This window comes from Papilio machaon, chromosome 21, assembly GCF_912999745.1.
Source record: "Papilio machaon chromosome 21, ilPapMach1.1, whole genome shotgun sequence".
In the NCBI taxonomy this organism is placed as follows: Eukaryota; Metazoa; Arthropoda; class Insecta; order Lepidoptera; family Papilionidae; genus Papilio; species Papilio machaon.
Genome location: NC_060006.1, coordinates 4,254,326 through 4,266,765, shown reverse-complemented (window position 1 = coordinate 4,266,765; position 12,440 = coordinate 4,254,326). Strand labels below are relative to the sequence as shown.

The following is a 12,440-nucleotide window of genomic DNA, read 5'->3' as shown; positions in this document are numbered from 1 at the left end:
CTACTATTCTCATCCTGGAAAGATGAGCGTTCAGTCGATAATGGCCAAATCTAAGTCTGCACATTATTGTATAAAATTTTCTGCAATAATACCTCTCGGTGCAAGAAAACCAAGGATTACTTAATTCTGAATTAATTGATGCATACCAATGACCTTTTCCTGCCTCTAAAACAGCTTTCCATTGCATTTTCCATTCTTCTTTTAACCGTTGCTTCAAAATTGAGTATAAATCTGTATGTGGTATTGCAACACCGGTTATCCTGTCAAAATCAGCTGTAACTATACTTTTAGCTAAATAGTCTACGCTCTCATTTCCTTGAACACCAATATGTGACGGAGTCCATAAGAATTTTACTTCCAAATAATTTTCTTTCAATTTCCACCACAAACTTTTGATTTCATATATGATGAAAGACGTTTTAGCATCTAAGGTTCTTGTTTTCAATGCTTTTAAGACACTCATGCTATCGGAGATCAGTAACCATTTATTAGATATATGTGGGTTTTCTTCTATATATTTAAGAGCGATTAAAACAGCATAACATTCTGCAGTGTATATGCTTGCTGATGCAGGAATGGAAAGGCCACGTCCAGTTTTCAGATGAGGTATATAAAATGCACAAGCTACTTTCTTTCCAATTTTTGAACCATCTGTATAAATTTGTCGACATTCAGTATATGTAGATATAAGTTCATAAACTTCTTCTTTTCTTTTCAACTTTTCATCAATATTTATGTGTATATTACTGAATTTACTTTCGTAATTCCCCTTATAACAAGGCCAAGTATATGTACTTTTGTGAATATTATATTGTTCATCATATTGTATCACTTCATGAAAGTCATGGAGTATATATGGGGCTGAGTTAGATATAGGCGACATACTATTATAGTAAAATAATACTTTTTGAATAAGAGGATGGTGAAACAAAGAATTAATATTTAATAAAAATCTAAATTTCAGATATTTAAATCTGAGTAAGACAGGAGGAGTGAGACATTCAGCCTGTAAAGAAACAATAGGAGTTGTTCTCATTGAACCAGTAATAAGTCTTAGATTTTTATTTTGTATAATATCTAATTTGTTTACTAATTTTTTATTTGATGCAAAACAAAGGAAGCCATACTCAAAATGGCTCCTCACTAAAGACTTATATAACATTAATAATATTTTTGGATCAGCTCCCCAGTTAGTACCAGCCAAAGCTTTTAAAACATTAAAGGCCTTAGAAGCTCTATCTGAAATGGAATTCACATATTTGGTCCAAGATAAATTATTTGTAAAAATTACACCTAAGAATTTTGCACAACTTTCTATTGGTAAAAATGTATTATTATAAATTATTCTAGCATTAAATGGACGAATTTTATTAAATATTACAACTTTACTTTTCTCAGGACTAATATCTAAATTTAAGTGTGAAAAGTAAGTGTGCAATTTCTTTAAAGCCTCATTTAAAATGGCTATCAAGTTTTTGACATTTGTTCCAGAAGCATATATTACTAAATCATTTGCATATTGTAAATTAGTTACATTTGACCCTAAAATAATATTTAATTTATATATGTATAAAATAAAGACAAGAGGACTCAATATTCCTCCTTGACAAACACCTTTATAACTGAGTCTAGGACCAATAATTTTGTTATTATTATTAACTTTAGCAAAAACTCTTCTTTCATGTAAAAAGTTAAATATCCAATTTACAATTTTTTCAGGAATTCCCAAAGACCTCAACTCTTCGACGAGTACATGAAGATTAACATTATTAAATGCACCAACAATGTCAAAGAATATACTAATTAATACTTCATTATTTTCCATAGCTTTAAAGATGTCTAAATGAAGAAATGCAATACTTTCTCTAGATGACTTACGGCGTCTGAATCCAAACTGATTTGATGGTAAAAGACAATTATTTTCTATATAAAATTCCAATCTAGATTTTATAAGCTGCTCAAATATTTTACCCATACAAGATGTAAGCGCTATAGGTCTGTAAGATTCTGCTATGTGAGGTTTTTTTCCATGCTTTAAAATGGGTACCAAACAATCTTCTTTCCAATCATTAGGGATAAGTGAATGAAACCATAACATATTATATATTTTCAGTACTATTTCTCTACAGATAGTATTCATGTTTTTTAAAGCTTTATATGGAACAGAATCTAAACCACAAGTTGTGTCCTTTCTAGAGTTAATAGCTGAATTGAATTCGGTCAAGGTGAAAGGTTTAATAAGATAATCACGATGATTATCATTTGAGGAATGATGAGTTAGAGGTGATTCAACTGTGTCTGGAGTATATTTTTGCAAAAATTCGTTAGCCCAATTAGAATCTATGACTGATGTGTTATTATGAACAAAAGTTTTGTTAAACTTTTTAATGTAATTCCATACTCTAGTCAAAGGAGTGGATCTATTAAAAGTTTCACATAGTATTTTCCAGATAAGCTGTCTTTCAGTCTTCAAAGTAATTTTTTTAACAGCTTGTAGTCTTTTAAAATTGATGTAATTTTGTTCTGTGGGATCATTCTTAAATACTAAATATGCATTTTTACAATTTAATACTGCCTCTTTGCATTTTGAATTCCACCAAGGTACAGAAATTTTTATTTTATTTCTTTCAAGAGATTGCAAGTTGCAGTTAACATTTCGATTAGAAGACTGATTGGATGGTATGGAATTTAGCATGGCTTGTTTAATTAACTCTATTAAATCTGTATAACATTGTAAAGGATTACTATAATCAAAACTATAATTTTTAATTAAATTATCTATTAAATTTGTATATTTTGACCAATCTACCAATTTTAAGTTTATGTTACTTGATACAGTTGGTTCTTGAAAATTTTGATTATTAACTGTAATTTTTGTCTTTACAGGAAAATGATAGCTGCCTAGAGAATCATCATCACATACTTGCCACTCACAAGACAGAGCCAGTGAAGATGAAACAAGTGTTAAGTCCAATGCATTCTGCCTCCATCTATGAGATCCTACTGTAGTCATCTGACCATCATTCAAGATTACAAGATTGTTGTCATCTATACTTGCAAGAACATCCCTACCTCGTGAATCCAATTCAGAACATCCCCATAATGTGTGGTGGGCGTTGAAATCGCCAGCTATAAAAACTGGCTGTGGCAAATTTTGGATTAAATTATCTAGTTTTGATTTACTATAATTAATTGATGATTTAGGGGGACAGTAAACACTAACTAAAGTTAATAATTTATCATTATATTGTATTTGTACAGCTATGTTTTGTAATGAGTCATCAGAGAATGTATTGATAACATGAAATCTAATTTTGTTATGCAGAAGTATTGCTACTCCATTATGATCATTACCTGAATCTAATCGTATAATATTATAACCTTTTACCCTAAAATTTTGCCTATTACTAAGCCAAGTTTCACATATGAGAGCAGCATCTATATTGTTCTCATATAAAAATTGTGTAAATTGAAAGCGATTTTTAATTAAACTCTGTGCATTCCATTGTATAATGTTAAACTGATCTATAAAATATTAAATGTTATAATAATAAAATATCTATTTTGGTTTCATTATATCTATGAGAACGTCTTTAACAAGCTGAGAAGATATCGTGGTTTGTTCATTTGATTTATTAAGAGTTAATACTTTAATGACTGTATTTAAAATTATATTAATAATGTCGTCATTCTTAACCAGTGACATAAGAGCATCTTTAGGATTTTTTTTGTTTAATTCGGGGAATTCATTTTTATTAAAAAGGTCTACAAACGGAGTTTTATGTAATTTAGCGTGATTTTCTTTTATCTTTTGTTTCTTAACTGGACATTGTCCAGAAATGCTCAGATGGTTTCCTTTGCAATGTATGCATACCGCATTATTTGACGAGACTTTGCAATCTTTGTAGCTGTGATTTTCAGTGCAAATTGAGCATTTAACAGAATTTTTACAATACTTTGCTAAGTGGCAATACCTGAGACAATTGTAGCATTGCTTCACAGGTGGAATATACTGGTTCACCACGAACCGCCAACCATGAATATCGACGTGGTCCGGTAAAACATTAGATGCAAATGTGATCGCCACGGTGCCCGTCGGCTGCAGCAGACTACATCCTGCCTCATTCTTGTATTTTTTCATTATTCTTTTAACGCATATAATCTTTTTGTAAGTCGTTAGTGTACCAAATATTCTTGAATTGGAAAGATTTGTGGGAACATTAGTTATAACTCCTGTTATTTCTGTTCCTGCTGCTGGGATGGATGCTTTCATTTTATACTCATTTAGAAATGTGATATTATTTAAGAATGCATTCGCCAGAGAAGGCTTTTCGAAATGAACGCCTACTTTGTATTTATTCATGGATTGCAAATATTTAATTCCTTTATTGAACCTCTTCATATGAGTGGACAGAGACATCATGTCCCGCGTGCCAATTGGCCTTTTTTCATCATTTGATTCGACAAAGACAACAAAATCAACGAGGACAGAGTCCTCAGGGTACCTTCTGTTGTAGTCAGATACAAAGTACGGCTTATACTTGCGCTTCTCTTTCTCAGAATCTTCCTCAGTACTGGTATCAACTTCTTCTTCCTCAGTCGTTTCTTCAAATGCTTCTTCACCCGGCAATTTCTTCTTTTTACGTTTCCCCATAATGAGAGAATCCAGTAGCAATAAAACTTGTGAAAGTTTTGTGACTTTTAACAAAATTAAACAAAATTTTAAAAATTTTATTTAAAAAAGGCGCCTATTACGCTTCAAGGTTCCCGCGCTTTTTTTCTAGTGACAGGTGTTGATGGTGATTGGTGACTGGTAGTGACATTGACAGTTTATTTGAAAACATGTCAACCGCATCGTAGCGTTGAAATGCAAACTGTTTGATTCTTTTTGTAAAATAGGATACCTTTTCAACTTTATTCGTAGAATTTGGTTTTTAGAGTTTGTAAATGTTAATAAAAACATAATTTATGTTGGAAGAAGTTGCCAAGAACGCATTTAATTTCGATGATTGGGTGAATATTTTTTTTATTTAGTCTTTGATGGACAAACGGTCCGCCTTTGACACAGAGTTGAGGTTTACTTATTTGACATTTTGACATTGGAATTAATGTCAATTCAACAATGTATTGTAATTGTAATAACTTTTATTAAATAGTAAATACCTCCTTTATTATTTATCCGCTAGATTCGGAAATTTTGTATTCGCGAGATTATTTGTGTACTTGCATTTTCAGTTTTTTACAAAACAATTTTAGTTGTGCTGTGACGAATAACAATTTTTGCGATTAAGATGATTCAACCGGACTTCTCCACAGCTATAGGTTTCCTTGATCATTTGAATTCTGACGAACTAAAGGAAATACTCAACGATGATGCAAAATTTGATGCAGTTTTGAAAGACGTAAAACAGGTAATTATTGAGAAACTTTTTAGATACGATGTTTTTGTGTTGTATCATATAATGCTTATTGTAAACATCTTTATTCTAAGCAATTAGAACCAACTTCATGCTATTTAATAAATCTCAAATCATTGCTCTTAAAATATAATTTTGTTGTAAATTATAAAACTTGAAAACTTCTTTAAGATTATACTCCCAAAAGCAAATTTTTGTACATTAGAATTAAAAAAAAATAATGACCAAAAAACCCTTAATTTATGAAGTTAAATAGTAATTACATAAACAATAGCATTAACAACAGATTGTTTACAAATAAGATTTATAAGACAAACAAAGGATGCTTACAAATAAAATGTTGCTCATCTCTGTTGCTTGTCAGTACTATGCATTGTTTTGTTTCCATTGTTCTGAATATAGAGTTAATTATGTTATTACAGTTTGTAGATAAAATTTGATTTAATAAACAAGTAAAATGTAAACATACATTAACAACTAGATCTAGTACTAGAACTAACAAGTTCTAGTAGATATAGATCCTTTTTAGCCGACTTCAAAAAGAAGGAAGTTATTTTTAATGACAAATTAATTTACAGTTGAAATTGGCTTGTTTACGTGTCATTTAGAAGTCTGTTTTAAGAATTATTTTCCATTTTTAGGTGAAAGATTGGGAGACTGAAAAGGAAATGATGATAGCCAGCAACAGATCCTTGGCTGAGTTTAATCTGAGTCAGGAACCTGAATTGGAAGAGTTGAAAAGTCAAGTACAACAAAAATCAGAGCTCGGTGAACAGTTATGTAATCATATTCAAGAACTTTTAGATGAATATAGTGAGTTTATTTATTCAATTGTTTTTATTAAATATGGTTTAAAAAGTTATGAGTCAATAACTTTTTAAATCATATTACTACATACATATATGATCATAGATTTAACAAGACTTTAAAAACAATTTTTTTTATTATTTTATTGATTTCTGAAGGCCCATTTTTTTAAAATAATAATATTAATAAATATAATAATGATACATATTTTTTAATATCAACGTTGTAATATTATACTTATACAGTTGAACCTGGTTAATCAAGAAACCTCTATAAGTGAGAGTAATTGTCCTGTTTCATTGGACAACATCTACAAGCAAGACATTCGGTTTAAACAGAAACTTGGTCTCTCGCTTATCCAGGTTTGACTGTATTAGATATTTACTCTTATATACATTCATGATCTCTCTTTATTCCACTTTAAATGGGAGCACAAAAGGTTTTTGTCTCCCAAATTAATATATCATTCATTGTCATTGGTATAAAATATGTCACAGTTGAATCTATGACTCATGATAAAGATTATGACTTTCAGAAAACAAATCAGCTGGTATATCACCTGACACAACATTAGCACTGCTTCAAACAGCTGCAGCTGAGTCAGAAGAACAATCGGAAAACATTGCACAAGATTTCCTATCAGGGAAAGTGGATGTTGATAAGTTTCTCGAAGACTTTGAACCAATTCGTAAGAAGATGCACCTACAGAAATTCAAAGCGGACAAAATGAGTGAATTATTACGATCTGGCAGTCAAAGTTCTTACGGCAATGGTCTAGCAAAACCATTCTTACCATATCCAAGTTATACACAGAATGTGCCAAGTGTACCATACCCAGTCGGACCTCTAAATATGCCTATGCCCGGAATGTACGGTAATCATTTTTAATTACGTAACATTGTTTAATATCATGTTGATCGTGATTATTATTTTGGATTAATGTCATAAAGCACTGGACAATGAGCGAAATTTAATTATAATTAAGGTTTTTTTTTTATGTTTTTTTATAATTTCGTATTTCCCCTTCCCGTTAATCAGTACAAGTTGTACATAATAAACTATTCAATTTTTTTATGTAATCAATTATAACAATAATATTTAGTTTTTAATTAATCTAAGGTTTTAATGTCACTTTAAAAAATTTCAAATTTTTACTCAATATCAAACTAAGTTGTAGGCAATGCAAATATAAAGCCATATGAGTTGTTATAAAATAAAATATGAATTATTTAAAAAAGTTTTTTCAAGGTCAACATATTTTTAAATTGTTGGATGGAACTTTAGCAAAGAGCCAACACGAACTTTTGAATCATAGACACTATTAATAATTTTTTAAACATTTCAATGTGATGGAAATATTATAATTATATTGGAAATCTCTAATATAGAGCAAGTTAGAAAAGATATTTGACATTTCATGCATAGTTAAATGACATCATTAATTTTTATGAAAAAAAAATTAAAATAATAAACGAATCATCTTCGTATAAATGAGAATTCAATGTTATAGAAGCTATTCTACTATTGATGAGCTAGTTTCGTTTTATCGTATTATTCGGCTAGATTTAATAGGAAAGATTAAATTATTTTTTTTGTATTAAAAAGAAATTTATAACCCTGTTTTTTTTTTTAATTTTTCTCTTCACAAAAAATACTGTTTTATAATCTGTTTTCATCTTCTAGAAAGAGACAGAATTGAGTTGCTTCTTTTAAAATAAATTAGACTGATATATTCATAAGAGCCTAATGTATGAGTTATCTCTCAAATAATATGTTATTTTCCTTATGTATTTCGAATTGTACGTATGTTTATCAATAATTTAATAATAATTTACGTCAATTGATATCGTAAATGTAATTTTATTTGTAACACACAACTGTCCGCTTAAAGTGGTGCTTATGTAGACGGAATGTGATTCTTACTGTATTAATTAGACAAATAATATAGATTAATTGAAATAAATAATGTTTTAATTTATATTAATAAACGACGAGTTTTTTTTTTTTTTAAATTTTGATTTTTAAATGAAGTGTGAACACCGCGAATGATGTTAACTGTACGTCTCTTTTGTCATATAAAATGTAACTTTTTTCGTAGATGGGCCGACTTGTTATATGACTAAAGTTGAACCTCCTTATGCGACAAACTTGGGTTAGAGAGAAATATCTATAGGCAAGAAATATATCAGTTTTGGTATAGTATTTTTCATATATCTTCTAGGCACGGAAATTTGTACAAGTCGCTACGTTGAACGCAATTTTATGTGTATATATGCGGGGCGTAAATGGTTATGTGGAGGGCATTGCGCAGCGCAGTTAACCCTGAGCCGACAAATATATTGAAAAGCTCTATACACTTAATTTCTCGTTGTTTATTAATATACAAATTCTGTACTAATAATTGATTGCAATGTAAGATTAGTTATGCACATTTTACTATTTTAACACACAATTTTACATTTTAAGTCAAGTCAAAAATATATCTGCACGAAATCGCCTCCCAAGCACCTTTAAGTACGGAATGTTACAATTCCAAGCCAAATTCACCCTTGACTGCTCACTAAGATTTGGTCTGATCACTAAGGAAGCCCTTAGTTTAGATTTGAGAAATCTACACTAATATATGCTATTTAGATAACCGTTAAATTACTAAAAAGTAAGAGAATATTTATACGGAACCACTTTGTTTCGTGTAATTTCTTCTGCTGTAAACAACGAAATTTACTTCTAATAATAATTATTTTCATAAGTAATGAAAAGTGAATCGGATATGCGTACTATGCCTGCGCAAAAATATGATACTTTTTTTTTTATACAGTCAAAATCTGTTATAACGACATCGAAGGGACTACTCATATTGAGTCGTAAAAACCGATAGTTGTAACAACCGGTGACAGGTATTAATAGGAAAGATATGTATATAGCATTCAGCCAGGACCTTTGATTTTGGTCAATTTAACCGGTATGTTGTTCTAAACGATGTCGCCATAACCGGTTTTGACTGTATATATATTGAAAAAGCTAGCGCTTGACCACGATCCCAGCTGATGAAGTGATGATGTGGTCTAAAGATGGTACGCGCTAGTTTTGTAAATGCTTGTGCCTAAAATTATCATGAAAATGAATGGGAGCCATAGATTATGTAACATTAAAGCCATGTTATTTTAGTTTAGTTACATTAAAATATAAATCAGGCCCAGAAATAAATACTAACAACATAATTACATCTCATTAGAGATCTAATAGAATATGTAACTTTTTTCGTCGCACGATTTGAAAAATGTAATTATTTTTAAGAACTTTTTTATTTAATTAAAAGAAAAATAATATTGTTATTCTTTCCAATTTTAAAAGTATCTCAATTAGGAGTATTTAATAATTTCGTGTGTAATTTTTTAATCAGATATGTATTTATGTTACGAATATAATTATAACTCAATGAAAATGCAGTTTTGTTTTAACTCTTTGTGTAATTGTTACTTTACACAAGAATAATATGTGTATAGCAAGATTAATGGTGTAATTTTACTATTTTTTTTTTTGTAACAAAAACCCTTTTTTAATTTTATAAACAATGCTTTAATAATTTAACATTGCTATGAGTTACCTAGATATGTACAATATATACATATATTCTAAGTTATAGTTAGTAGCTCAGAGCAAAATCAACTGGAACTAGATCAATATTTAAAAAAAATACATTATCTAACAACAATTGCACTAAATTTAGTTAAACGGACAAGATCTTTACTTGTCTACGGTTTCTTTATTCGCGGTATTATTTTTTGCAACTCGGTCTCTGTCGTAATCGTCTTGACCATAGACAACAAGAAACAGGAATAGACAACCAACCGCAAATAAAGTGTAAAATAATGTTTCTTGTTGGTTTCCGTGCTGCAACTCTCTGGCTTTTGCTGCTTTCTTCTTAAGAAACTCTTTTTCGTAGACAGACTTTTGCAATAAATCACCATAGTGTTGTTTTGACCTGAAATTTATTTTTAAAATTAATCAATAATACCAGTTATTATTATGCCAGGTTTTTGACTCTATTCACGGTTCTCTGTCAACTATTGTCTGTGCAAAAAAAATTTTTTTTTGTAACATACCATGCGTCAAAGTCATAGATCGGTGTTTTCCCATCCATGGTTGGTGCTACTTGTCGTTTAGAATGTGATTTATAAAACTTGACAGTTGGATCGTCTGGTTCAACGTCTGGAGTGTAATCCATTCTACTGGTATTCTCTCTGCCGGTTAGCAAACCTGCAAAGCAATATTGTCAATCATCTTCCATTACACTATGCAAGATCTGCATGTTATCTGCTACTCTTATATACATTTCCATCAGCCGTCATGTTGACTTTTTAGTACTTGTTCATATCTAACTAGCGGACAGGATTGACTGGTTCAAACCGGTTATTCTTACTTTAAATCGCAACCACTGCCGCTAGTTAGATGTGAACACTCACATACAACGTGACATGTTTGAAATTTCACAACCATATCCACTTTCACAATATTTATACATAATGTTTTCCCGCTTGTCATTTTACTTTAACAATATTGGATTGTTATATGAGATTAAATCAATCAAAGAAGTTTTATTTTTCAAACTTATCAACAATACAAAATCTGTTTTACGATTTATGTTATATTTTGCTCACCTTTGTCATACATTTTTTTTAATTTAATATTTCCTAACACTTCATATGCCTCTGTTATAGCTCTAAATTTCTTAGCAGATGCTTCAGTCTGAAATGTTACAGTAATTTTATAATGATACATTTGTTTATGGCAACATCAAAAGGCATCAATGTTTTATTTAAATTAAATAAAGGCAAAATTATTACAATGATTTCTTTCTAATGTTCATCTGAATTTAGTGTATATGTTGACAGTTACCGAGAGATAAGAGCTTTTATTTTTGTTCTGTTTATATTGTTTAATTACTCATATTTATTGTTGATGTATTTTTAAAAGTACTTTTGTTATATTTAGCTACAATGTTATTTTATAACATTTAATTTTTCAATTTATTTAAAACTAAATATTTAATTTTAAGTTATTCCTCCCAAGTAGGGTTACTGTTTGGTGACTGGTACGCAGCCAGGCGTAAAAAAGCCAAAACATTGACGGATGGGAGATGACTTTTTTAAATGACAAGGTTGCAAATGAGGGAGTGAATTCGCCGAAATAGCTAAGCGACAGTTGCCCATAGACATTTGCAATTTCAGATATGTTACCTCTTACTGACAGAGGACAGAAATATACATAGAAAGGGAATATTTCCCCTTCCTATTCATTCCCTCCTTTGTCAAATCCACTTCACTTTCCCATCCTTTCTAATGACTAAAAAAGAAAGGTCTCCGGCGACACACTCATCAGATGTGTAATAATGCTATAGTATTCATTTCTAAAGTATCCCATGATTTGGATGTAATTCTGAACTGGACAGAATGGTATGGTAGAGAAGAAACATGGGTTTTTCAGTATAATAAGTGAAACGGATGGTGAACAATTTCGGGTGTAAAGCTGTTTTGAACTAGGCTTTGTTATCAGTAAATGTAGATGTGAAACATAATTAACATAGCAAATATTACATTTATTTATATTGTATGATACTTACACTTGATATATCGGGGTGATATAACTTGGATAATTTGTAATAGGCTGATTTAATATCATTTTGTGTAGATTTTGGAGTAACACCGAGTACATCATAATGGCTAGCGCATAGCCTTGGACTTGAAGATATATTACGAATAATGCTTAAAATTATCTTCTGCTGCCTTTGTCTCAACATCTATTTAAAGATATATACATAGGGTAGGTTACAAATAATACGCAATATGTATTAAAACAAAGTAAATGTTTTGGTTATAATTTACTAACTTCTCCAACTTACGTGTACCCAAATATGATATTAACGAAACCTATTGACAAAACCCTATAAGGGTGTTTTACTGTTATTGATAACGGAGGCCAAATTAAACCTGTAATTTTTTCATTTTGTTTTGGAAAAAAAACTTTGAAATTACAGGTGACATTGACACATTGACAGGAACGTAATTATAAAAAGTTATGCAACCATTTCACTCAATTTTTGCATTGACCATCACTCACTAACAGTATGTTGCAAATTTAATTATTTAATTTAAACATTTTATTTTATTAATAGTTCTTCGGTTCTTAAAAAAATGTCTTTAATAAACTTATCTT

At 30.1% G+C, this 12,440-nt stretch overlaps 2 protein-coding genes and 1 long non-coding RNA gene across 4 annotated transcripts; 2 read left to right on the top strand and 1 right to left on the bottom strand.

Moving 5' to 3' along the window:
- The first annotated feature begins 286 nt into the window (after nucleotides 1–286).
- LOC123722194 lies at nucleotides 287–3,507 on the top strand. The gene is made up of 3 exons (XR_006756442.1): nucleotides 287–606; nucleotides 1,720–1,905; nucleotides 2,887–3,507. It is a non-coding gene; the product is annotated as an uncharacterized LOC123722194 (long non-coding RNA).
- Nucleotides 3,508–5,104: 1,597 nt separating this feature from the next.
- LOC106714528 (vacuolar protein sorting-associated protein 37B) lies at nucleotides 5,105–7,247 on the top strand. The gene is made up of 3 exons (XM_014507595.2): nucleotides 5,105–5,411; nucleotides 6,059–6,230; nucleotides 6,760–7,247. The coding sequence occupies exons 1-3, from the start codon at nucleotides 5,292–5,294 to the stop codon at nucleotides 7,110–7,112; spliced, it is 645 nt and encodes a 214-aa protein (XP_014363081.2). The 5' UTR covers nucleotides 5,105–5,291; the 3' UTR covers nucleotides 7,113–7,247.
- A 2,558-nt stretch (nucleotides 7,248–9,805) lies between these two features.
- Nucleotides 9,806–12,275, bottom strand: LOC106714527 (dnaJ homolog subfamily C member 30, mitochondrial). Of its 2 annotated transcripts, none has more exons than XM_014507592.2 (5): nucleotides 12,114–12,275; nucleotides 11,848–12,024; nucleotides 10,886–10,973; nucleotides 10,331–10,484; nucleotides 9,806–10,209 (listed from the first exon to the last, which is right to left on the bottom strand). In XM_014507592.2, exons 2-5 carry the CDS (start codon nucleotides 12,022–12,024, stop codon nucleotides 9,972–9,974), a joined length of 657 nt encoding a protein of 218 aa, XP_014363078.1. In that variant the 5' UTR covers nucleotides 12,114–12,275; the 3' UTR covers nucleotides 9,806–9,971. The 2 variants fall into 2 exon arrangements, with proteins under 2 accessions (XP_014363078.1, XP_014363080.1); XM_014507594.2 differs by having other exon boundaries at nucleotides 12,127–12,275.
- Between the last annotated feature and the right edge of the window lie 165 nt (nucleotides 12,276–12,440).